The sequence below is a fragment of the Melanotaenia boesemani genome, chromosome 3, assembly GCF_017639745.1.
Source record: "Melanotaenia boesemani isolate fMelBoe1 chromosome 3, fMelBoe1.pri, whole genome shotgun sequence".
Classification (NCBI taxonomy): Eukaryota; Metazoa; Chordata; class Actinopteri; order Atheriniformes; family Melanotaeniidae; genus Melanotaenia; species Melanotaenia boesemani.
In genome coordinates, this window is record NC_055684.1 from 25,862,946 (window position 1) to 25,889,890 (window position 26,945).

The following is a 26,945-nucleotide window of genomic DNA, read 5'->3' on the forward strand; positions in this document are numbered from 1 at the left end:
GTAGCATTGTGTGAGTTAAGGGACTTCTTTCAGTGGACATAGAGGAGACACCTGGCAGTCCACCTCAGTGCCTGATGATTTCTCAGAGCTTCACTTTCTGAGGAGCACACCAGGACAAAACAAAACTCATGCAGTTTTTTCCAGTCTACTACTTAATATCTATTATCATAATGCACACACTGCATATTGATAGATTTGTTATCTACATTGCCAAAGACTTCTCTTTATCAGAAGTATGACACTAAAGTACAGTCCCTAATTTCATGTCTTTTTACAACACAGTTTCCAAACTGCACAAGCTGAAAGTTAACCAGGTGCTGCCAAATGTCTTGTCTGTGGTGTCAGTGCAAGTAGCTCAGACCTGATCCAGATCTGATTTGTGCTGCCTTTCTAATTGAGGTGTGATTGTTTGTCAGAAGCTATTAAAGAGCTGACCATTGAGGAATGAAAAATGCTAAAGAGGCTGAAAAAGAGAGCATCAAAGCTTGGTGGCCTGCCAAAACAGATGGGTTTGTTCCAAAAATCCTACATTCACAGTAAAAAAGGGAAACATAAAATAAAATAAACAGCAGGCTTGTGTAATATAAAAAAGTTTTATGACAATTTTTATTTATTTATTTATTTTTTTCTTACAGGTTGATTATAATTTGATTTGGACTTTTACAACTTAAACACAAACCCAGTCACCAGAAAAAAACTGGTTTTACATCTTTAAAAACCAGCATTGTGTATCCTAAGTTTGGTGCGTCTGGTACCACCTTAGGACGGGAATGTACATCTACTGAACCGATTTAAGTATAAAAAATGTTAAATAAACTGTACTTATGTAGTGCTGTTCTAGTCATGTTGACCACTCAAAGCATTTTTACATTACCTGCCATATTCACCCATTCACACATACATGCATACAGCACTTCTATTGTTATATACTAAGTGCTTTCTCCTATCACACACATTTATTCCCAATAGACACATTGGGTGGCTACATGGGGTTCAGTGTCTTGCCCGAGGCCAGTCTGGCATGGCTTCAGGGAAAGCTTGCAATTGATCCAGCAACTATTTGTTTGGTGGACAACTGCCCTTCCCCCTGAGCTACAGCTTCGAACAAAGTTTTCCATAAAGGCGGAATTTTTCAAGAAATGTATAAAAACCATCACTTGTTATCTTGAGAAAACAAAGTTTGTTTTCTCGCAATAACAAGAAAATTTATCCCAATATCACAAGAAAACAGTGTTAAAAAAACATGCGAGCCTGGCCACTGTCAGCTTCCATAGAGATGCCTCCCCTGTTGACCATAAAATAAATAAATAAATAAATACATTTAAAAAACACATTTCAAGCTGAATGTGCTGAGACTGAATAAATACAAAAAGTTTATCTTCCTGTAGGGATGCAGCAGAGAATGACTGGTCTGCATTGATGCTGTCAGATGTTCTTTTGCATTGCAAAACAAACTAGTCCTACCTGGCTATTTTATTATTATTATTATTTTATCTGAACAAACTATCTCTGGGGATTGCCTCAGATTTTTACATACTCTCCTATCCTTTCTGGACCCCTTTGGAATTGCAGTACAACATGTTTAAAACTTCCTAAAATGGATTTGGCAGACACTCTTTAGCTGCTGTAATAAATGGCCTCCAAAGTTTTCATATTCATCTCAACACTTTCTCATTTGGAAGAGCTGATTGTACTTCAAACGACTTTTTTCATCCTCCTTTCACAAAGACTGCACCAGCTGACAAAACACCAACATGCCTCATTAAGGGTTCATTGTTGATGTTGTTTTGCCTCTCTGAGTAGCTAAAATGATAGTAATGAGCTGTCCACATCTTGTGCCATCCACAAAGAGCCATTGGTGTGTGGGAGTGTGTTTCACAAAAAAATACAATAGCCATCTGATTTAAATGATAGTCATTACTTCATGTTATATGTCACTTTTTACTTCCTAAAAAGGTAGCTGCGAAGAATAGCGGCTAATGTAAGAGCCATTTGGTACATCTATTCAATCTCTTCTTTTGGTAAACATACAGCAACTTTCTTAAATCCATCTTTTAAACTGTGAATTAAACCCAAACTATTATTACAATTGTAGAATAGATCTGTGTAAATGGTAAAAATGATATCTATAAATGATTGACATTATAGTGCCACACAACAACCCCTTCTACTTCGTTATGAAGACTATGGCTTTTTCAAGGAAACACTTGAGTAGGCACCTGCTTCAATGTGGAAAGTATTTGTTGTTGTTTTGTTTGTGAAAAATTTGTGAAATGATTAATAATTTCATCTGCTAATCTAATAATTGAATTGTATATCCCTCCTGTCTCTTTTTGGGCTGTACTTTACAGGACATCATTATGGGTCACATTGAAGGGTATCAGCAGACAACCTGTGCGATTGTTTTAACTAAAGGGATCTATTGTATTTTAGTCAGATTTTTTTCCCCATTTTTGTAGCAGTAGTAATACAATATATTTACAACTTTTAACTGTTCTTTCTTTAAAGTCATATTCACCAAAGATACTTTCTATGTAAGCAAAGTTTGCAAAGAATAGAAGAAAATATAGTCTTTTATTTTCTCAGGACTATTGCTCTTTTGCAGGAACTCTTGGCATCTGTGAAAATTATTTTTAGCCAGCAGAGTCTCTGTGGTTCACGTTTATGAAACAAAATCTAGGAAATTAAATAAAAAATCTTGGCTGCAAATGCCACATGAATTATGACTTTAGGGAGTGATGATCAATCCAGATATCGTCGGTGTTGTTATTGAAACAAAGGTCGGTCAAATGTAATATTTTCTTGGCTACAATTGGGCCCTGCTGGAAAAGCCAAAAACTGCATAAAGCCAGTAGCAGTTTGTGGTTAGAACCAGTTATTTTGACTCTATATTTAAAATAAATGTTCATTAACATTTTAAATTTCCATATAAACTTAGCTTAAAAACCATTGTGGGGTTTAACATGGACATAAAAACCAAAAATCACTTATAACTGTCAGGAAAATGTAACAATATTTAATATGCCCATTATGCATCTAGCAACTTTTAGGAGTAAAAAGTACTGACAATGGATTTGGTTGTATCAGCAACTCAAAGCTTGTATTTACTTGGTATAGAATTGATACAAAGTTTTACTTTGTAATACATGATGGTACATGAGTTAAATCCTTGATAGTAAACAGAAAGGAAAAGGTAGTCTGTTGCAGCCAGCTTACATTTACATAGCTGCTATCCACTGGACTGACATGAGTCACTGATGCTGCTGTTGAAATTAATCTGTTTGCCACAAGATGATTTGCTCTTTGCTTCATGACCAGTACATGAGCAACATACAAGCTTCCCTTTGGCATTAGTTTTCTGAGAGATGTAAGATGCTGTTAGCAAATGTTATTTTCTAGTGCTTTCTAAACAAATGACAGGGTCCTGATGAAGAGGTTAGAGTGAGGTGGTGGAAAGCCACAGGACAGAGATATGATTTGGAGACCAGTTTGGGATGGCTATCTTTTCATGTAAGCCCTCGCTTTTCCTTTTTCCAGTAGCTTGGTTTATTGCTCAATGGTTAGGTTTAGGCACTAAAGGAAAAATAAATATATGGTTTGAATTAGGATGACAGAGATCTTTTATTTTCAACAAGAGAATAAAACACAAAACAAGATACATTTCTGTGTTTGCATTGAGTGAGACAAAATCCTAATAAAAAATAATAAATAAATAAATAAATAAATAAACAGACATCTCCAAATGGGTGTACATAGATTTCTAGGGCTTATCTAGACATGCCCCATTGTGTCATGTGCAAACAAAGAATGTGGAAAAGCAATGCAAAGCAGCCAACATTCATAATAATTTCACAAAAGTCCAAATTTTAACAGTACTTATGCTGATGTCACATATAAATCAGGCAAACAGCCTGGTTATAAGTGAAATGGTTACAAGTAAAAACAAAAATTTTAAATAGATTGAGACTTATAGTCCAGAAAAGTGTAGCTTGAAACTGCAGGACAGGTTGTTGGAGTAGTTTGAGGCCAGAACATCTGTCAGGAAAGTTTAAAAGATGGTAAGCCAGGGAAAATAATAATACCCAGAGAAATGCAGGTTAATAGAAATGACTATTTCTTAACAAAATATGATGTTTATCAAGCTTTCTGCCCTGACATCCTCTTTTGCCATAAAAATATCAGAGATTACAAATAGGTCACTTTTAATAAGCCATGACTGGTCCTCGTACATGTTGCTGGATCTGACTGGTGACATGAAGACATGGTTCAACTATTCCTCACACCCACATTCTTGGGAGAGGACTGTGAGATATGCTCATATCCATGCTGCTGCTGTGCCTGGTTTGTTCCAATATGAATAATAAATTTGGAAATGTTGGAGACTTGCAGATGTAAACCACAGAGCTAAATCAGAGTCAAACATTGACCAGGGATGTCATCAGCCTGGTGAGGACTTTCAGCAGCTTGTATTTTTACGAGTGAAAATTGGTTATCACATTGGCTATCACAAATGGTTTAATAAATAATAAAAAAAATGCTATTTTAAGTGTGGCTTCTGATTTCTGTGTGAGGCTTTTTGCCACTGGTCAAAATCGGTGGTATTTTCATTGTGATATGGTGTGCTGACTTATTGAGCATAGTCAGTAAATCGAGGTAACAGAAAGCCATCTGTGGGTGACAAAATGTGCTCAAAATGAAAATTGAAAGTGGAGCAGAGAAGGAGAGGGCGTGTTCTCTCTGTTTGACAGCATGTCATTTGCAGCAACAGCATGCCATTACTTTGCATGTTTGTCCATCTTCTGGGCACAAAGGTGCACCTTGTAAATGTTGAATGTGAAGTTAGAATCCAGTCATCAGCTGCTGTCGTAAACAATTTATCCCCCCTTCCCTCTTACACTCACTCCTGCTTCAATTTGATCTACAGGACTCTGCTTCTCCTGCAGGGCTGCTGCGTGCTCGTAAACATGCCTCACTTTACTAAGCTTTTGCAGTTCAGAAGAAGGCTGGAAGCTGCAACCATAAATCTTTGATCATTCGGTTAAAAAGCTGACCTTGACTGTCACCAGTGAGTCACATGTTGCCTGAGTCACTCTGTCACTCTTGACCAAATTCGACTCTACGCCTACCAGCAGCGTATGAGAAAGTGAAGCTTGACTTTGAGAAAGTGCCCTGACATCAAATGTCCACGTTTAATTAAATCATAACAAACAATGTTTACAATTTATTACTCAGTTCAAATACTGAAAATACATTTTTTTAAAATTGTCATTCAGTGCTGCTAATTAATTTAATGGTAGCTAAAACATAATAAAATAACCACCTCAGTTTCTTGCTACTCAGGTGTAAATCCCTTGTTTTGTGCAAGAGACTGCCCAAAAGCAAACTGTTCTGACAAGCCAGTACAGCGCACAAGGAAAAACAATGTCAAGCCAAATAAGGAGTCTGTGCAACAAAACAACTTGGTGTAAAAACTGCATCCATGAGTGTGATGGTCACATTGTAAAAAGAATGTTTTCAGTCCAAATTCTGATAATTTATTAAACCCTATTAAGTAGGTTGGATTTCTCATCTGGAACAAGTGATGTTATTGCCTTAACCAAACCAGCAAGTGACAAAATTTTGAAAACTGAATGGTGATTGCCATGCAAATGTTTTTGCATTTGATACATAACTTCTGCAACACGCTGTGCAGAACTAAAGATTCCTCTTCTTGCAAGTGTATAAGACATGAAATACGGTTTGACCTCTTATCATAGTTAATGAAGCTGCAAATATAAGAATGTCATTTCTATACTTGGAAGAAAATAAATAAAACTATGAGGGTAAAAAATATCAGCCCACAAGGCATCAGCATATACTAAATTAGCTTGCTCCAACTTTAAATTAAAGCCTAAGGCTCCTTGTTTTTATTTGGTTCATGCCATCATGTTGAAATTATTCAACATCTTGTGACTTATTTTATTTATATTTCCCTCCAACATTCAGTCTGATATCTTCAATATGTTTGGTAGCATTAAAATAGTACAACACAGAGTTTAAATGAAAACTCTGGGTTTTAACAATGTCTGTCAGTATTGAGATGTAATTAACTGAAAGATGAATCTATCATTGTTAGTAATAGTCTGAATAATAAGGCTCATACATTAAATATGTTTCCCTCTCTGGTCTGCTGAACTGGTATAATACTGGCTTGCTTTGAAAAAAATGTGTATTTCATACAGTATATGTCAGTATTGATCAAGTGAGTCTGTATTACCACCCACAAGCTCCAAATAAGGAGTTTTATGACCTCTAAGCATCTTCTTGTCGAGACGGTTTTGAACTCTTCATTGTGATACAACTGTGAAAAAGACAAAGTAGACATTGTAACTGGGACTGTATCCATTACAGAGTGGATTATGTAGTGGATTGAATACTGAGCTTCTGGGCCTTGGTAATAGATTTAGGCTAATAATGCCCCTCTTGTCCAAAAAGAGGGATCATTCTGAGTAGACATGGATGACACAAGTGTCTCAGACCACACAAGTCTTATCCAGAAAATTCCACTTGTGAGAAAGGGGAAAAAGCTTAACAAAACACTTAGGAGCTCCTTGACCTACATGGGAACAGCAAGAACATATATGTCAAGTTTTCATGCATTTTGACTTTTCAATATCACCTCCTTTGCAGCCGTCCAGTCTCTGAACAACCTGAATGACCAGATTGCTCAGTTTATGGTGACCCGACCATGTAGCATGGCTAACGAGGACGAGGCCTTCATGCCAGGAGAGAGGGACACCTTGAGGAAGTCGATGACCATGATGAGACACCTGCTTGCGGATGCTCAGGTACAGCCTCCTTCTCTTAATAAGGTCAATAGTTATTCAGAGGATGCTTAAATGTTCATCTCAGATAGTGAAACAATTACATTGCAGGGCAAATCACTATGTACTACAAAAATAAGTTGAACCCATTTACTCTTACGCCAGGCACAAAGTTCAAGTTTTCAAAGCTCACATCCTTTTTATTTTTTCACGATAAAGAGCTGTCTTGCACCAAGGACTTTTACTTGTTGTTGAAACTGTTGCTAATTAAGTTTTTGACTGCTCAGCAATGCCCAGACTACGATCTCTGGGTCTGAAAAATGAAACCCACACAGCAGAGCAAAGACTACAGTTCATCAACGGCCACTTGTGTTGTCTCCAAACTTTATACAGTCCCATGTGGCCAAATTTACCATTGAAATACACATGTTAACAGCCTGTAACAAAAACCAAACAAACAAATGAAAAAATCAATAACGCATGCATTCTCTATAGTAGGTTAACTTTTAGTTGACCTACCAACATCAGCTGTATTCGATATGCTCAAAGTGATCTTTAATTCTCAGGTCCTTTGTACAGTCCTGATCTTTTCTTTAAATAATTTAGTCAATGGTCCTGATAAACATCTGCTGGGGTGTCTCGGAAGCAAAGTAAAATCGATCTAGGTTCACAGTGAAGTTCTTAGACTCCCACTGTGGAAAGCAGGCAAAAAAAGGAGAGGCTAGGTGAAATCATGGCGCATTTAGAAATCCCACTCATGTGGAGCGTGGCTTATTTCCCACCATGAATGGGCATTTCATGGACCTAGAGGTTTTCACCCAGTGTTAAGGGAAGTGGCCTGAGCATGTAACACAGCAATACAGGTTATGTTATGCTTGAAACCAGCATGTTTGTGAAAGGTATTCAGTTTGTGTACAAACTGTGGTATTTTCCAGCTGTTAGTACATATTTATGACTCCCCAACTCTCTGCCCGCCCACTCGCACTTCAACCAGTCAGAGGATACTTCCTCAATAGTATCAAGAGGAAAAAGTTGTCTCTCGTTCTGAAATAATTGCAACCAATTTGGAGGTATGATGGGTGCAAAAATAATCTGGAGGTACCCAAGAGTAAGAGTTAATTGAGTGGAAATTATCCTGCCAGGTCTATTTAAAGGCAGCTGTGCCATTTTAGCTGTCTCAAAAGTTCACTACAACCCATACACTGTGACGAGCATCTAATCAACTTGGCTATGACAGCATGTTTGATGTGTGTACACTGTGATGATACCTGCTGAAGCATAGATGGCTGTGACTGTGAAGAGCAACACATATTCTAAGTGTCACTTTAGCAGAAAGAAGGTTTTATTAGCTGACAGCTGCACTGTTTTCTGCTGTGCATCAGTGTGTTCATGATTAGCTGCTCACTTAGAAGTTGCAACTCTTTCTTCCTTTTCTGTGTTTTTCTTGGTGTGGTCATGGTCTGACCTGAAGGACACGCCACTTCTTGCTTTGTTCCGTCAGTTGATGAATAGATGTACGTTGTCGCAGCAGTCACACATGGAAGACCAACACCTTTCTCACTGTTCAGGTTTTTTTTTTTTTAAATCTCATAAAGATATCGCCACAAATTTTTTCATATCGACCATCACAGACAGGTGTGAATCATACCCTGGATACACAAAGCATTATAGGAAAACATTCATGTATCTATTGAAAGTGGGGTTTTCTGGGGTTGTTCTCATTAGCAGTCAGGATCTTGCAGTTTCCTAAAAATAAGGGAGGCTAAGCTAAGAGCTACTCAGAATGGGGTCCAAAAGAATGAATTTCTGCCAATGAAACGACTCAAACCTCAAAACTTTTTACTGCTGTTTGAGCAAATGCTACACTGTATATAGTGAACTTCATATCATGTCATCGTGACTTTGTCACTATTTTTTCCAACCGAAAAACTTCTGACAAGATATTTTTTCTTCCCAGTATGTACATAATACCAGTTAAAACTCTGGATTTTCCGATGGGATTTAATGAAAAAGGGTGTCCAAACTTTTGACTGGTACTGTATGTGTTAGGTGTTTGTGTTTTAGAGTGCATTAGAGTGGTAGCTGACAATATTATGTTATTAACTGTTATATATTAATACCAGGGGCCAGTGATGAGGTTCATCTTTGGCTGCCTTCGGATTTCAAGGCACTGCCTCTGTAGGATTCTTCCCTTATAGCCAACAAATGCTAAATTAATTAATGAATATCTCAACAGTTCTTCATTAGAATGTTGTTACTATCCAGCTATACAGGAAATGATTTGTTATGCCTTCATATTTGTTAAAATTTCAAGTGGACCTGAGGCTACATAGGTATCAAAAAAGTAAAGTGAATGGTTTTATGATATCTAGCTCTTCCATAACTGCATGTTTTCTACATTGATTTATGTTTTATTGGATAGTTTCCCCTTAAGAAAGAGAATAGTCTGTTTTCCCAATACATGTTAGGACTGAATCCAGAGTGTTTTCATCCTTGCCCACAGTAAAGCCAGTCCAGCACCATGAAAACTTCACTGCTGCAAACAACTTACTACTGAACTCGGGAGTGTTTTCTATTTTTTTTTTCTTTTTTTTTTAGCTGCTTTCTATTTAGAGTTACTTCCTGAACTTAATGCAGTCCTCCAGTCTTTATGAGTCTTTCTTTTGATCTGTATTTTCTTTTAAAGATATAATCATAAAATTTATTACATTTCTTCCTCTCTGTTTTGCATCAGCTGAGATTTTTCCCTTAAAAAAAAAAAAAACCTTTTCCTTAAAAAAAAAACAAAAAGAAAACTCTGCATTTTGATTGATTCTGGCTAATCTTAACACAGTGATGCAATTGTGTCCTCCTTAGGCGTCATTGGCAGCTTGCATGATGGAGGAGTCTCTTTACCATTCTCCTGGAGATATTTTCTCAGATGCAGTGTCATTGATTAAAGGGAAGGTAATTCAACAAAATGCCATTGCTTTCACTTCAGTGTTGTATACAAGCTCAAGTGAAAGATTGTTAGCCTGCAGTCTGTTTCTCCAGTTTTTCAGGAATATAGCATTGGTACATGATGGATGAGCAGAAATCTCAGCTGCAGATGAAGCGTCGATTATCTCCCCAAGAAGTTGTACTTTGGAGAAAAAAAAAGTTTGCCGGTAGTAGTTCAGTGTTGAGTGAAGCACTCAAACACCAGTCAGCATGACGGATTTCTCAGCCTGTTGGCCTTGTTTGTGTCAGACTTTACACCCACAGATTTTACATGTTCCCTATTTTTTACTTCGATGGAGTGTCAAATGGAGGCCTCCGTCAAATGGAGGCTTATCGCTCTGAACTGTCAAGATGGGATAAAAAATGACCAGAATATAGGGACACTTGTTTGTGTATTCCAAGACAGCAATCGGGGGCCAAAAGACATAACTGATGCCATGCCTGGAAGGACATATTATGCATCAAATATGTTTGATTTTTCAAACAACACCTTTACACCATAATGCACCAAACAAATTATATTTAGGAGCATCTGAACTTTAATTTCACCCTGACAAAGTATCATATCTGAGGAAAATAAATTTAGTTTCTAAAGTTATATATATATATGTTTGGTCATCATTACAATTATTGTATTTTTATTAGTTATACTGTGTTTATACTGATGTCAGTAACATATTTAGACAGGCTATGGGCCTCTTAGGGTTTCTTCCTGCATTGTAATATACATGTGAAATATTTATATGCTGGGATGCTGACATGTACGAGTCTGGCCTAAGTCTTCGGTAAGAAAAACTGCAGCCTTCCAGGGGTTCAGTCAATAACTGGATCCAAATTATGCACTTTACTAGTAACACCTGTTGAAGTCAACCTAATATTGATCAGGTAGAGAGAGTTTGATTACAGGGGTGTATTTGTGTGTGAAAGACGAATAATGTACATTTACAGTTAGCATTCTGGATAATTAGGAAATAAAATCAATTACAGCACCTTTGACAATACAAAACAATATTATGAAAAATGTTTAAAACGTCTACAGGAGGTTTCTCTTGACCATGACATTGTCATAACCCTAACTTAAAGAAACTAGCGTTTATAGTTACAAAAAGTTGCTTTAGAGATGTATACAGTGTTAATTTAGAACGAAATATGAGCGCTACACAAGCTAAACACAAAGCTGTATAAGAACATTTTAACTCCTGTAAATTTTTTATATTACAAAAGGAAACTTAAATTAATGATTTTCTTTTACAATAAAAACAATAATAATTAGGTAGAAGATGAAGAAGATATTGCCTTGAATGATCCGGTACCTTTCTGTCTTGCATTGGACTTGACGAAGCCTCAAACTGAACATTGTAGTTTCTTCCCTGTGTCGTATAGAGGATGTGAAGAATCGTTCATGATTTCCAGCAGCTTGTGCAGTAGTCTTTTCTGGACAATCTGCTGCAGGTCCAGAGTTAATCCCATCACCAAACCAGATTTTTTGATCAGTTCGTTCAGCTTTTTTTTAAACCCTTGGGCTCTGATGATATAATACAGTACACATAAATATAATACACCAGCACAGAGTAACCAGCTGATACGATCAGTTAGACAAACTATACTGGTAGCAAATCTACCTGGGAAAAAGATGCACAAAGAAAACAAGAAGTGATGAATCCAAAGCTCCAGAAGCATTCATGGATAAATGATGTTCAATCTGCTGGCTTTAAAAGAGCAAAGATAATACGTTTCTGTTGCCAGTCAAAAAATAAATAAATAAATAAAAATAAAAGGTAAGAATAGGCCTATGCTTTGATCTAAGTAGTTATCTAAGAAAACTATTTAGTAGGGATGTGTGTATCAATACTGAAATATCTATTCTTCCTATAGAGTCTAACCAACACCCCAATCACAGGCCCCCCAACACCAAACTAATCCATTCTGAATCAGTTAGGGCATATTCATTTGTTAGTAGTTGTCACGTGACTTAAGAATTTAAAATAGCAATCTTTTACTTGGTACAGAAAAAGTTATGTTAAGCAATAACTACTGACTAACAGAGGTGTATAGATCATGTGCAAATAATGAATTAAAAATTTTTATGTTGGAGAAGCAATTGTTTTTGCCTTCCCATGGAACCTAAACTGAATAAAGATATGCGTTTTGGTTACCTATGACTTCACTTACTTGCAAATTGACATTTACAGTACATGATTTAGATTCAATAACCAGCTTTGATACGTGATTCAGATTTGTTTCTCTGAGCCTTGTCTCTTATCTTAATCTTCTTCTTATGAGATGCAGGATCGAGCTTTGGGGATCTCTGTTATCCTCAGGCTACAGCACATGTAAAGAATAATGTGGACAAATTATGCATTGGATTACTTTCTTCTCTGCGTCTCAGGGGTCAAAGTCAAGTGTGATTTAATCTTATATTGAAGAGCAGTGCTCATCAAGAGGGGTTTGCATTCATGTAGAGTCAAGTTTCTGCTGTCAGAAGGAATATAAAATTAAATAATCTCTTTTACTCTTTTAACGCCCTGTCTCCTGTTCTTAAAATTGTGCTGCTCTTTTGCAATTAGGGCAAGGCAGCTTACAGAGGTGTCCAGTACTTAGTGTTGTTGCTGGTTTAGGGAGTCTTACAGCTAAAGAAGGGGAGTAAGGGACCCTCCAAGTCTCCCTGTCAGTCCCAAAACCATGATTTTTCTTTTTATTGGATTTTTAAAAATTATTTAAATATAATTTTTTTAAATATGCAAATGCTTTGAAATCATCACATGCTGTAATTTGTCTGAGAAAGTCAGGTTAAAAACATCTGATGCATTTGGCATTAAAATTTCAAATGCATGGTCACTAAAAGGCAGAAAATTAATTTAGAGAGGATTTGAATAGTTTCGTTTTGAATGCTGTTCCAAAATTGATTGCCTCATTTGTCAGTTGCACAGATGAATTATTTATGTCCCCGTTGCTGTGTTGGGGTGACTAATCAAATGGATTTCAGTGGGTATGGAAGTTGTGAATTGGCATTGTGGACCGTTGCACTGCACTGGGTCCCTTGGAGGAGGAGTCGCCAGGGCTGCTATAGAGGCCCAATGGCGTGACAATAGAGACACTGCTCAGACAGCGCTCTGAGCTCTCTTCTCAGCCTGGGCAGTGGACCAGCTCTGAGGAGATGGTCAGCTGCGAGGGTCAGTAACCACATTCAAAGCAGCCCCTCAGAAAGTCATTCGTTCCAAATAGCTAAAGGTGTCTCAAATTCTGCACCTGACAGCTCATTTTTGGAGATTTAAGGAGCTTCATGAGGGTAGCAGTGGGGAATTTTTGCACTACTTTTGTGTTGCATTGGATAGCTTGCTTTATCTGGTCCATAGAAGCAGCTATGGAAAATGAAATCACAAACTGCAAGACACTATGAATTTATTCTCAGTTGCTCATTTTAAAAGGCTAAATGTGACCGTATGAATTTCACAGATGCAGCAGCTCTGCAGCTTTGGCAACACCCCTAACAATATTTGTTTACTACACAGACACAACAGCTGTATGTGCTCAATGTTATGCCCAGTATAAACAAATGCGTCTCAGCCTCAAATATATACACCAAACCTGCCATCATAGAAAAAGTCACTGTGACCACCGTCTCATCCGATTCTTACAGTGAGAATCCAAGCTGCAGCCTGTCACATTCAGGCTCAGCAGCAGTCTGTGAGAGGTCTAGATAAACTGTAAAACCTTTGCATTAGCACGCACAGCATTTTAAGTGAGGCGTGTCAGGACCAGCAGCATGAGTGCTGATTACATTTAAAGTAATATCTCCTCCACCGAAGTAGGAAAAACATAAGACTTTTAACAAACAGACAAACCAAAATTCTACAATAAATCTCTTGATGCAACAATGATGCTACAAACAAGGAAGATTTTAAACCTGTTTTTTAAAAACCCTTTCAACATGAACAAAGGAGTCCCAGCTCTACACACGAAGTTAAAATGAACTAATTTAATGCTGATGTGAAAAATGACATATTTAAAGAGGTTTTTTTTTTCTCTGATATAAGACACCAAAATAGCACATGAATGTAAATTATGCTTCTATGTACTGACTTACCAGGGATGATGTGAACAGATTATCTTCAGAAGAATAAATATTTAGCAGTTATATAGCATTACCATGAGCAAACTTTTGTCTTAAATTGTCACCTGAATACCTGATTTAATGACTTAATTTATATTATCTTTCACCAAATTTGCATGTGTGCTCAGAAGACAAACAAGAAAAGTGCAAAAAATTTAACAGAATGCATCCACATCAGTGTTTTAATTGTTCTGTTTGTCTAGCAGCAAACAGAATAATATCAAACGATGGTAGGAGTCGATGTTTATCTGGTTTGTCCTGGTTGTGTTTTATTGGCTTAGCCCTGAAACTTACAACATTTATTTGTTTAATTTTAATTGTCCTTAAATGAATGGCTCTTTACCAGGCCTCTACAAAGCTGAATGACATGCGCATAAGGGAATTCAGCCATTTGATTCAGGCGTATTGGAAGGGGATGCTTCTGAAAGTTGCAGGATAGTAGCAACTCCAGGACTGGAATTTTGCACCCCTGCTTTGGAATGATCATAGAAAATGGAGCAACCTACAGATTTAGCCCAGCTACTTTTTTTTCTCTATATAGTTGGCAGGGCCAGTCATCTGGGCCATCCCTCTAGTCCTGACGGAAATATTCTAATAACGTTCCAGGACATTTTATATAAACTTTTGTAACTCCCAAAACAGACACCTGCTAACATCGATGATCCTGAGATTTTTCTTTGCATACTAACATGCGGTTGACATTTCACAGTAAAAATAAATTGTCTCAATAAAATGCTTCAGTGTGCCAGTAAAATTAATTCTAAATATTGATCATCTCACACAGCAAGTCAGTGCTTTTACTTATTCTGAAGTGAAAATGTGAAAACATAGCGTCCTTTTATCCGTTTATTAACTGTTAAGTAACATTGGGAATTTGCCAAATGTAGTTGTGTTCTCAGATGGACTATTTGTCTCCTTCTTTTTTTCTGGAAACTTCACAAAGCCTTAGTCAAGCGCAAACCTGGCATGTTTTTTATTTACATTCATAAATTATACAACACACTTCTTACTCTACATTGCAGTTTGCATTTCCAATAAGTTTCTATTTTTCTTCACTGCATTCTCTCTGGTTGTGCCCCAGTTCAGAAAATAGATCATTGTAGACCTGATAGCTAATGAACTGATATTGAAATGACAAAAGAGAGATGGAGGAAGATAAATGAGCATGGAATCAGATACAGAAATGACAAAGGAGAGGTTGTACCAAATCTGTGTTCCTGTCTGGACTGTGTTCCTGATTTCTGCTGCTCCTTTTAGCCATTTGAAGCTTACAGCCTGCAGGAAAAATAGATTATCGTTTATACAATCCCCTTCATGTGGCTGTCTTTGTTCTCTAAGTATCTCTCCATGTTTGGTCACAAGAAACAGTATTATCTAAGCACGTCTGAAATCACGGCTTTCATCTCATTCCTCATTCACTGATTTTTGTTCCCTTACTGTATGAAAATCACTTCACACCTTTACGTCTGTTTCAATGTTACATCCTCTGTTTTTCTGGGCTGGGATGGACTTCAAAGAGCTGGGGTTGCTCAACAGTCTCAGGTTTGTCTTTCACCAGTTTTCATGTTGCTACCCACTCAGAAACACCAGGGATATGGGAAATTCACCCAGTGAATCACATGCTAAGAGATACAATAAAGTCAAACCTTCAACAATCAAACCTTTACTGTGGATATTTTAAGATGACAACATGGCCTCTGTCAGATTAGGTGATGCATGCCACATTGTGCAAATTCACTCAGCATCTCCACCAACCAACTGTTTTTGCAGCTCAGAATGCTTGAGTCTGGCATGTTTGCGACACACATGTTTCTATGGAAACCCTGAGTACCGCCACAAAGCCGATCCGGATCACTACGCGCATCTTGTTGCAGATCAGAGGTGTTCACCTCAATTTCAGACAGTGTTTGGGGCAACATGAAAAGGCCTCTATCCCTGCCAATCTCCTCCTGAGTGACAGACGTTTTTGTACTCGTTGCTACCTGTTCTTGTGGAGTAGTTTGTGTCTAGCTGATGTGGGTAAATGTCTAAGATTGATGTGCTTATAAAAGAGTCTGGTAGGCAGCACAGAGGGAGCTTGGTGTCCTCTTGTGTCTTTCTGTGGCAGCCACATGAGGCTTTAAGTTCCTACAGAGATTTTCACAGTTGTTACAAGCCCTCCATGAAGTTTATCTGTTTTGACTTATCCATATAAAAGGAAGCACAAACAGATCCATTAGTCCATTATTTATCATCCAGCCACAGGTGAGCTTTCTTGTGGCACTTTAGTCACCTCTTCAGAAGTGAAACATGAATAATTTATTAGAAAAACTATCACTGTGTGCAGAGCAGAAATGAGGGGAGACACTGGTGCAATGTGCAGAGACATTGGTTTGTCTTTTGTTTCCCTCTTCTCGAACTTTTCTACATATCAGCTAAGCTTCCTTAACACGTGCTGTATTGGCAGTTGTCCATGTTATGTTGTTTACTTTAACCATCTTTTAAAGCCCATCATCAAAGGCAGAAAATCTGTTTAGTTCAGACGAGTGTGGAATCAAAGATAGGACAGTTACTATCAAAGCCACTGAGTTCCCTGTTGACCTCAGACGAGATTTAAATGCTCCACACTTCTACAGCTTGTGGGGTTGTGCAAGAAATATAAATGACTCCACTTGCTATCTGATTTCCTGCCAGAAGCAATGGTTCTGAGGACGCAGGCCAGGTGGGCATCTGGCTACAGAACACGGACTCCCAGGACTTTTTAAATGACTGCTACTTCTTCAGTTGGTCCATTTGACTGTTTTAAAGGAGCTGTCATGTTTCTTTTAAACTTTGAGTACCCGGCTAACAGATTGTAACAGATGTGAGGTTGAGGTGTGCAAAGCTGGAAAAACCTTTACATGCTTGAACTTGTTAATACTGTTATGTGTTTATTTACGCATTTTGATATTGCATGTTTTGTGTCTGAGGGATTTTTTTTCCTTTGCGTCATGTTTCTAAATGATTAATGTAGAAATAATAACCACATAACCACATAACTTTTTACCTCTTTCTCTTTAGTTTAATGTATCTTCTTTTTACTGGGTCTTGTGGTAAGGGTTGCAAAAGTATACAAATAAATCGGACACAATACCTAGATGTAAAAGAAAAAGTCATATCATTTGGATCATGCTGTTTCATCATATTGATGTAAAATCATGTAAACGTTGCTGTGTTCAGGGGCTGCTGCCTTACAATCTTCTAATCTGGTCATGTAATCTGCAGTAATGCAATTAAAAAGAGAAGTTAATTGACTTTAATCCCAACATGCAAATCCAGCTCAGGAGGTACAGGGTGTTACATGCCACCAGACTTCTGCACTGGTACTCAGGATTAATCCATTTAGCTTTATTCCACCAGTTTCATGCTTGCAGACAGACAAAATGCGTGCAGACAAAATTATACAGCAGGGCAACAGGGTGAGCTCACTCTTTTGTGGTGCTTTCCAAATGCACAATGAAGTTTTATATACCCTACAGTGTACACAATAAAAAATAAGTACAGATTCAATTGTCACAAACCAGCAAATAAAAAAACACACTGAAAGAAAAGAGCTGATGTTCAAGGATCTTCAAAACCTGTAATGCAAATAATGTTTTTGTTTGCATTTTTTTAAATCCATGTTTTAACAATCGAAATTATTAATTAACATTTTTATTATATATCATACGAGTATGATATATATTCATACATTCTGTATGAATGAACATATTTAAAAGTTAGTTTTCTGTAAAACTGCTGACACAAGACAAAACCAGAAGTTGTAACATCAAAACAATGTGCTACAATAATAGGATTACTGTGAACAGAGCAGAAAATAACAAGACAAACAGTTCAAAGTGTTTCATATTTATTAATTTGTAGGAAAAATGTTGAACACATTCTATAAATCAGTACAACAACAGTGCATATGGGTATGGACCTGGTGTATCGAAATATTAGAGCAAAATACATTTTATGGGAATTAATCTTATCAAGCAGAAACATTTCAGTTCTTTTGTGACAGTTAACAGGATTAACAGTTTACTCTGATTTATTGTTATACACACAAGAATGTGGCACAGTTATGAGCAACACGGTACGTCACCTGCTGGGGCGTAGTGAGACGGTGCGTGAGAGTGACTAAGTGTGTGTGTTGCTTTTGGTACCAGTGTCTTTTGAAGACTAAAATTAGAATGATTTTGGCTATATGCAGTATAGTTTTTAGTTTTAGTTTTTAAATATATATTAAAATATGCCAATAAGGCACTGATTTTCATGTCTAGTACAAACTACACAAACTGCATATTAAAAAAACCTAAACATAAACTGTATTTTGATGATGTTTTTTACTCTGTTAAAGATAATATAAACTAAACCAAAATCTTAAAAGTGGAAGAAAAACAAACAAAGCTGTGGTTCTGGCTGCAGACTTTCCATAAATGTTTCCATGAAGACATTTTATGGAATATTTTTCTCTTGTAGTTGATTTTGTTGCAGGATGTTCAGTGGGGAATGACTCAGGGTCAGGTTGTTCAACTGAAACTGTACATTTAAGAAACAGAACAAATTGTCAGTTTTCTCATTCCTAAACGTATTACATGACCAAAAAATAAAAAGAACTTCTAACATTTTTACTTGATTTTCTTTTTTCATGAGACTTTATTACACTTTGGTGTTACAGCACTATAGACATTGTTTTCTTTGCCTTCATTTCCTTGTGTTTAATGTTTGCATTCAATGAAGACAACAAAAACTTTTATGAGATATCTAGACATTAAAATGTATAGTAGTGAGTGTTTATTAGTATATTCTGTAAAGTGTCAGATTATCAGACTAAATGGGTCGTTAATGCTCACGCAGGAAAGTTGGTTATTATTATCTTTTCCAATAATGCTTGGTAAAAAAAAAAAGCTTCACTTGCCAAGTTACTTCTATATTCTTTAAGTAGAGTAAACATGAGAACAAATATAAATATAAAATACACACTTTGTACATTGTGAATTCAATTCAGCTGGTAATTAATCTTTTTGTTTTTAAATCCCAACTAGAAGTAGCTACACTTCAAACTTCAGTCGGAAGGTTTAATCTGGATTCGCTTTCCATATGTAGTTTATCTAAATATATTTATTTTTACTCTGGGTGCATGATATTGTATGCTTTACTTAGCCGTAATCCACATAATTTTCTCTCAGTGTAGCATATTAACACCCCTCTGCTTTGTGCAATCAGCATGTGAGTAAACGAGGACGTGCTGGATTTATAAACATCCATTAAAATGGAAAGATTAACTGAGGAGGAATGAAGACTTGTAGATGCAAGAAATAGGATCAGAAATGTCAGACACAAATAATCATAATGAAAACCCAGTTTAGATGTGTCTATAAGCCTATTACTAAAACAGAAACAGTTGGTTTGATTGTGCTGTGTATGTAATGAATCATCTTCTTAATGTTCAGTTCTGCTCAATCTCTTGTTAGTATTCATGAATATGATTGCAATTTCTCTTCTTGACTCTAAATCCTCTTACCATCTTCTTCAGCTTCACAAGTATAATGTTGTTAGTGTGAGATGCCAGTTTGTTGCAGTGCTCTGCTCAGACTGGATGCTCCATTTATTGCAGTTTGACTGCTTAAGTGAGAACATGTGTCCAGGGATCTCAGCTGAAAGCCTATTGGCATGCATAATCATGTATCGTCTCATACCTCTGCAGCAAGATTACCGAATCTCTTTATGCAGTTTTTTCCCCCTTATAATTCTCAAGAGGACCATTCTGCTCTGTCATGAATCTTTGTGCTTCTTTGGTGAGCAGATGGTATTTTAATGAACTCTACAGAAGATATTTTAACACAATGCTCATCCTTTTGCTACCCTGGCAACTGCTATGCAGGTTCTTTGAAAAATTGCAAAAACTGTTTCTTTAGAAATGAAATGAGGCTCTAGATTTCTAGTCTGGTAAGGATGATTTTGATTTAATGCTAAATATATTTTATTTTGGATACTTTCTGTTTTCTCTAAACATTCACATGCTTTTATTGAAGCAAATGCAAATGCTTAACATGGGTTGTTATGGTTTGATGTGTTAGGAGGACACAGATAGATAAAAGTACAAAACCTGAAACTTAAGTGAAGGAAAACAAAACTAAGTAAGTGCACAAGAAAAATCCCAATTATACCTGAAGAATTTACACTTTGCTTTAGAGGTGGGTTTATCCATCAATCAGGTGCATGTGATTAACAGCTAATAGCTGCTGCTTACTTATTTCCTATGGAAGTATTAGTTTTTATGACACACTGCTTTTTTATATATTTTGTTTTAAGGCAGCAGCTACACTGTGATTTTAGCCATTATATAAGTTCCCTACAAGCCACACTATGTGACAGACATCTGATGATCCTGGTTATGACATCATATTTTGTGTATGACGCTAAATACCTGCTGAATCATAGCAGGGTGCAACCATGAAGAGCAACACAGACTGTAAGTGTAAGTGACAGACAACATTCCTTTTCTATTTTTATCTATGCTGCATTATGCTATGCTTCTATTGTTTTATTAGTAGATGTATGTAGCCGTCACACAACCGCACAGTATTTCTTTAGTGTACTGAACTATATACCATCTAACAATAATTCTTTGTCAGGAAAGCAAACCCAGAGACAGCCATTTCTTTCCCTGGTTTATTAGTTAAACATGCAGAGGTTGACACAATTCTGAGTTTCAACATCCCTCATCCGAGATGCATCAAATACAGCTAAACACATCAGTCAGTGGCAAAAAAAAACAAACTAAGATGCCACTGTGATGTATGTATAGAACATGAGCAGCAACTAAGGGAAATATTCATTGATAAAGAAATCAGGAAACATATGCACAGTTAAAATCTTCTGGGCCATGGGCAGTTATTTGTAGCAAAAGTAGGACACTGAATATGAAACATCTGTCTAAACTATGATGTACATACAATAACATCAGATTATTTACATTATGAATGACATTACAATGAAGTAGTGTTAAATGATGGGGAGCAAATTTACCCAAAATGATACAGCTTGGAGCCGAGGCTGTACTAAATGCACAGCTGCATGTTTTAAGAGCTCTTTTTAAGAGCTCTTTACTGTACCCTGTCTCCTCTCCATCTCATCTATGGTTTGTTTAGTCGTGGGTTGTCTCTTCAGGGAATAGCAGATGGACCATTAAGCTTTCAAGGACTTGTGAAATGAAAGGTAGTTTTTAAGTCTTGAAATATCTGCAGCATGACATGATTGCTATCTTTTCTGAAAAAAACTACCTTGAATTTTATGTTTAGGCAATAGTGATCAGTACTCTTTGTCTTTGATTGTGCTTCTGTTTCTATTTACTTCATTTGACAGTGTTTGTCTTTATTTTCATCTGTTGTTGCTAAGATGTTCTTATAAAGCTTAAAAACAAAGTCATGTTAGGTGCACAAACAAATAATGTCTACAAACAGCTGAGTCACCAAGGACATTAACCACACAGGGACTGCAAAGACATCACTTGGGTACACGGTCTGGACAACATTCATTTATGCCAAGAATATTTATGTTCTAGCAATTAGTTTGGCCACATGCAACATTTTTAAAGACAGAAAAATACATTACATTGTTTTGCTTTCTATGGATCTTAGTATTAATGCCCTGTTCTAATCCTTTACAAGAGCGCAACTCCCTGAGCCAGACAAGTTTTGGATTCATACAAAGTAATTTAGCATGCAGATTAATGCAATTCCCAGCTCCTGCAGGACCCAGCTTATTAAACACATTCAAATCACATACATACATTTCCAATTTGAATAATTTGGAGATATTATATAAAAGACATAACACAAAAGTAGCTCATCAGCACAGTTTGTCTCTCTAAACACATTTGCACAAGTACTTCATCCTTTTGGAATAAAGCATACATTTTTCAAAGTTTTCTTACTTTCTCATTTAAGTTAAAGAAAAGAAAATGCCCCTTTTCTTTAGTTAAACTCATGGATGAGTCAGCCATATTGCTCTAATTAAAATAATCAAAGTTCTGTTGTCAGGTTTGCACTTTAGAGGCACTGGTGTGGCTTGCGTTTAATTGCTTTTGCATTTTAATGTCTGAAATATCTGAGTGTGCATATGAGTACAAGTGTTTTTGTATCTACACTCTGTTCCTGAATAGCTTTCCATGCAGAACTGTATGCAGAGGCTGGAACACAGAGAGTTTCTGCAGGTTTGGTCATCAATGCTTCTTCTTCCGACTTCACTGCACGCTTGAATGTCTTTCAATTTAGTCCTTCTGATAACTCAGCTTTCTCTCTTGCAGAGATAAATGTTGAAAATATAATAAATGACTTTGCAACTTCACACACATTTTTGCACTAAGCTTGTCCTTGTCGTCCTTTTTCTCTATGCCTTATTTATCTTTCCCCTCACTTTCCTATTTGGTCATTTTTCATCATCTCTCGGCAAATTTCATGCTTGGTAGTATTTGTCTGAGCAAATAAAAATAGTAATTCGTAAAATGTATTGACTTGTGCATCTTGGGAACAAATCTTAACTTTCCTTGTACCACTGAAATATGAATCCCATTGTTTTAAAGTGGATTTTGTTTAATTATGCAAAAAAGAAAAAAAGAAAAAAAAGGTTAAAGACAGATCAAGACAAATACTGGACAAGAATATTTTGCTCATATTTTTTATTTTATTTTATTTTTATATATATATATATATGCTCCAATATAGCCGTAATGTTTTGGATTGTCTTTAGTGTTTCTGTTCAATGAAGGTGTCCTCTAGGGTGGCAACATGAGATAGTGAGATGATGCTCTCTGCAGATATGACTTTATAAACACCAGCAAGGGACTTAAGCTCTTTATCTATGCATTGTACACAAATGGTTCTCAGATGCGGATTAATCTGTTGTTTGACCTGCAAATCTTTCCCCTGTAAATCTGTCTGACACTAAATCTGGAAGCAGTACTCTTTGAGGCACAAAATTTTTACATGTCTGCAAAAATTACATTTTCACTTTAGGTTGTAGGTTGTTCTTGCTATGTGGTGAGGAATATCAGTAGGAAAAACAAATTTTATATTTATCTCAATGTGATGGCCGCCTAGGCAGCCACACACTGAGCCCGGTCTGGTAACCTTTTTCTTCATTTCAGTTAAATCATTTTATTTGTAATATTTAACATTTTTTTTATATTTCACATTTTTCTTAGCAAGTTTGGCAGGGGGGGTTAACTGATTGGGTGCACACTTTTAGTTGACTCATTCTTGTCACCTTGTTATTTTGGTTTATTTTCAGTTGATATGCATTTTCTTTGAGTTACTAGTTCCTTGGGAAGGTGCTGTGTGGGAGGCCCAGGCCTGCTAAGAGTCCCAGCTGAGGTGGATCTACTTTGACGAGGCTGCAGTCTAATTGGAGTCATCCATCTCACAAAAAGATAGTGGGAGAGGGGTTTAGATTTTCTATTGTTTTGTTTTACTTTGTTTGTTCTTTATGTAGAAGTATGATTATTTAGATTTCTGTTTCCCTAATGAGTTATGAATCTAAATTGTTTAAGTTCTGTTGTGAATTAGTTAAGTTTATTAAGTTAGCTGAAGATGGTTATGCTATGTATTTCCCTCTTGTGTCAAAATGGTCTGATCAGCCAGTGTATAGTTTCCCTTGTGTGTCAGTTTGTTAGGTCAGTTAGTTTTCAGTTCCTTATGTGGATGTTCTGTTTATTTGACCTCTTTTATGGGCCCAGAACTTTTATTTAGGAATTTGTATTTTTGTTGTTTTTTTTGTAAAATTAAATGTCAGACTTTTTCTTTAAAAAACCTCCTGTGCTGTCTTCATCCTTGGCCTCGGTCCCTCACACTCAAGATTAATGCAAATTTTATGTCTTTAATGCAACCTTTTTTTTAAAAAAAAAAAATTGTGTACGTATTACTCTCAAGGGCTGTAGAATAAGGCATTCTGAGTCATTTCTAAATGCAAACAGCAGACGTTAATTCCTCAAGGAACCTAATAGTACTGAGAAGTCTGAAGTGATCAAACACTGATTAGCTCAATGTTTGCTGGAACTGGATAAATTTCAAGTTGTTATATTTTCAGCACTGATCCCAGATGGCAGAGGAATGCAATAACAGATAGGTGTGTGCAAGCGAGGCATTGCTGCAGGGTCATGTTAGTGCATAGATCTACAGTATATATGTTCCCTCTGAAGGCTAACAAAAGCCAGTTAGCTTCATTTAGCATTTTGTTCTTTGTTAGGGAACCTTTGAAGATCACCAATCCCTGAACTTTTCTGCAAGTGAAAAATATCTTTCCTCTTTTTGTTTTCAAACGTTTTTTTTTTACTTATTGAAAGAACTTTTGTGGTTATATAGGTTTAGTAGTGAGGTTTTCAAAAGTTGCCCACAGTTTTTATCCTCAGCCATGAGCTGAAAACATGTTAGATGTAGCTTCACATTTACTAAAGAGACATGAATCTTCTCGTCTAAATTTGCCAATAAAATGCAAGTTTACTTCCTGAATTATTATAAGATTAATTTTAATTTTCTTGCCTAAATCCATTAACATGAGATGAATTCTCATTATTAAATTGAGCACATTTGAAAACAAGACAACATATTACAAGCTGAAACTGAGATAATATTTAGTCTGTCTTTACTTTTTTAAACTTTATTAATTATTTTATTTGACAACAAAAAACTGAAAAAGTTATTTAAAAAATTATAAAAGCTACAAAACCACTGAAACATCAACAAGAGCATTTACAGAAGCATAGAGACTGAGTTCACATTGCACGCGACCTCGAAGTTCCTTCCTGCCCACTTGGAGGTGACAACCTGTGGCTTTTCCAGTTTAGCCCAGCTAAATCCCAGGCACCAAGGTTAGATCACCAGGTGCTTACCAGTGAGTTTCCTGACCAAGGCTAACTCCAGGAATGTGTTTTGGTTACCCATTTCCATGCAAGCTGTTAGCAATCCTCTGCTACGACCACTTTGCTTTTGGAGACCCTACCAGGGGTTGCTACCCCTGACAACACAGTCCTCAGGTTCGTGGACATACTCAAAGCTTACCAATAAGTGGTGTAGGCAAAATGGTCAACAATTTAGGAACAAGGAATATGACAATTTCATCGTCTGAAGAACATATCAATTAGATATTTTTAGACTAAATGAGACTGAAAAACAATATTGAGTAAAAGTTATCTTAAGGCCCTAAGGCAACATGATTCTGTGGTAGAAATTGTGCGTGGCTTCATACTAAAAACTGGGAGCAACTAGTTTGTTATTAGTGTACAACAATGGGGAAACATTGGTGTTAATTGAAAAGCTTCAGTAAAGGTTGGTACCATTATTGCTTAATAATGTGTGGTTATGTAACAATATGTTGCTGTTCAGATAATATCTGTTTAGGGAAATAAGCACAATTATTAACATACCCCTGTTTTGATTTTTCAAAATGTTTCGTGAACATAAAATCTAGAATTAGGGTCCATTTTCCCTGTAAATTTAAAATATGTTTTTGTTCTATTTTCATTTAAGTATCACACACTTTTCCATTAAATCAAATGGGAAAATATGTCTTAACTTTTGACTGGTAGTGTATGGTTTACATTCTACAACAACAACCGTTCCCCTTCATCTCTCAATGATTTGACCCTTGTCTTCAGGAGGTGTACTCTAACCTGCCCTCAGCAGACTGCTATGATTAGTCAATAAATAATAATTGCACCACATACATCAACAGGGAAAGCTCTGTCAGACCACTGCAGCTCTCTCTAAAAATCATTCCAGTGGTTGGAGAGAAAATAGAAAAGGAGAGATTGATAGAAGAAAGGTTGGCAATAAACAATCTTAAAAAATGTTTTACCCTACGGGATGTCCTCTTGTAATATTGCCCCCAGACAGCCCATTTGTGGTGTTTAAAAAATGGTTAATACACAAACTCTGTTTTTTTTTTGTTTGTTTGTTTGTTTTTTTGTGCCATTAAAACTGTGAGAAAGCTTTCACTAAATACTCAATTAATTTAAATAATACTTGAATAAGATTATAACACTGCCAACAATCATTCTCGTCTTACTTGCAAGCTACAGTAAAGTCACATATCATATTCTTTCAGCATGTAACTGTGTCTCCTGCAGAGAAGAGCACAGAACAGTTTGGCGGCCAGGAGCCAACTTAGCTGAGAGCAAAGTCTTTGAGTGTGTAATACTGTAACATTTTTAAAATGTGAATTGTTTGTATCAACCATTGCAACAACTGTATCTCACTATGATCTGAAATGCAGAGCTGAACTATAACATTGAACTCTATTTCAGCATGTTTAATTTTTAATGCAATATTGCTGTGGCAAAGTGGCAATGTAAAGGCAGCAAAAGGGCTTGAAATGGATTTAGGACCCTTTCGAGAGAAAGCCATGACTAAAAACAGTCAGCAGGGAGCAGAAGTGAGACTGAAGGGAAATTAGGTAAAAACAGAGAGACTTAAATTGAAAAGTTTTTTTTTTCTTTTGTAGTCTGATTTTCCATTATTAGATGTATATTTGCGATCCAGCTGATAATGAGGGTTATTGTAACATGTCCCATTCTCCCTCACGCATGCATTTCCTCTTACCCACAATTCTCTAAAGCAGAGCCCCATTCAAAAGCCTTAATCTTGATTTTCATCACGGTATCTGGCAGTGTGTCTCGTCCAAAACCCTGTCAACTGTTATCTCCAAGTGTGGAGGCTGTCAAAGTGTTTCTTGTTATTATACTTTGAGTAACTGCAAAATGTTGGATTGGAACTTTGTGATGGCGATAGATGGAGTGAGGCAGACAGCGGATAATAAGTGATTCTCTGCAGGCCTTATCTCAGCCTCCAAAGGCAAGCTCCTGAGATCAGAGCTTACCCCTCTGACAAAATTTAGGCTGCAGAAGAGGAGTGGAGCTACTGTTTTCTCTGCTCAACAACCTGTTGACAGTGCATTACTGAGGCTGTCAGTGGTGCTCTACAGGGCGTGTAGTAGAGCTGATTGTGTAGACAGGTGCATTTGACAGAGCGGCCTAAAAAGATAATATT

General features: G+C 36.6%; 1 protein-coding gene across 1 annotated transcript in view; it reads left to right on the forward strand.

Moving 5' to 3' along the window:
• Positions 1–26,945, forward strand: part of LOC121637208 (kazrin-like) — a 113,125-nt gene that overhangs the window by 15,594 nt on the left and 70,586 nt on the right. The window contains exon 2 of the mRNA XM_041981212.1: positions 6,670–6,827. Coding sequence (XP_041837146.1) covers positions 6,670–6,827 — 158 coding nt within the window. The remainder of the gene's footprint in view (positions 1–6,669; positions 6,828–26,945) is intronic.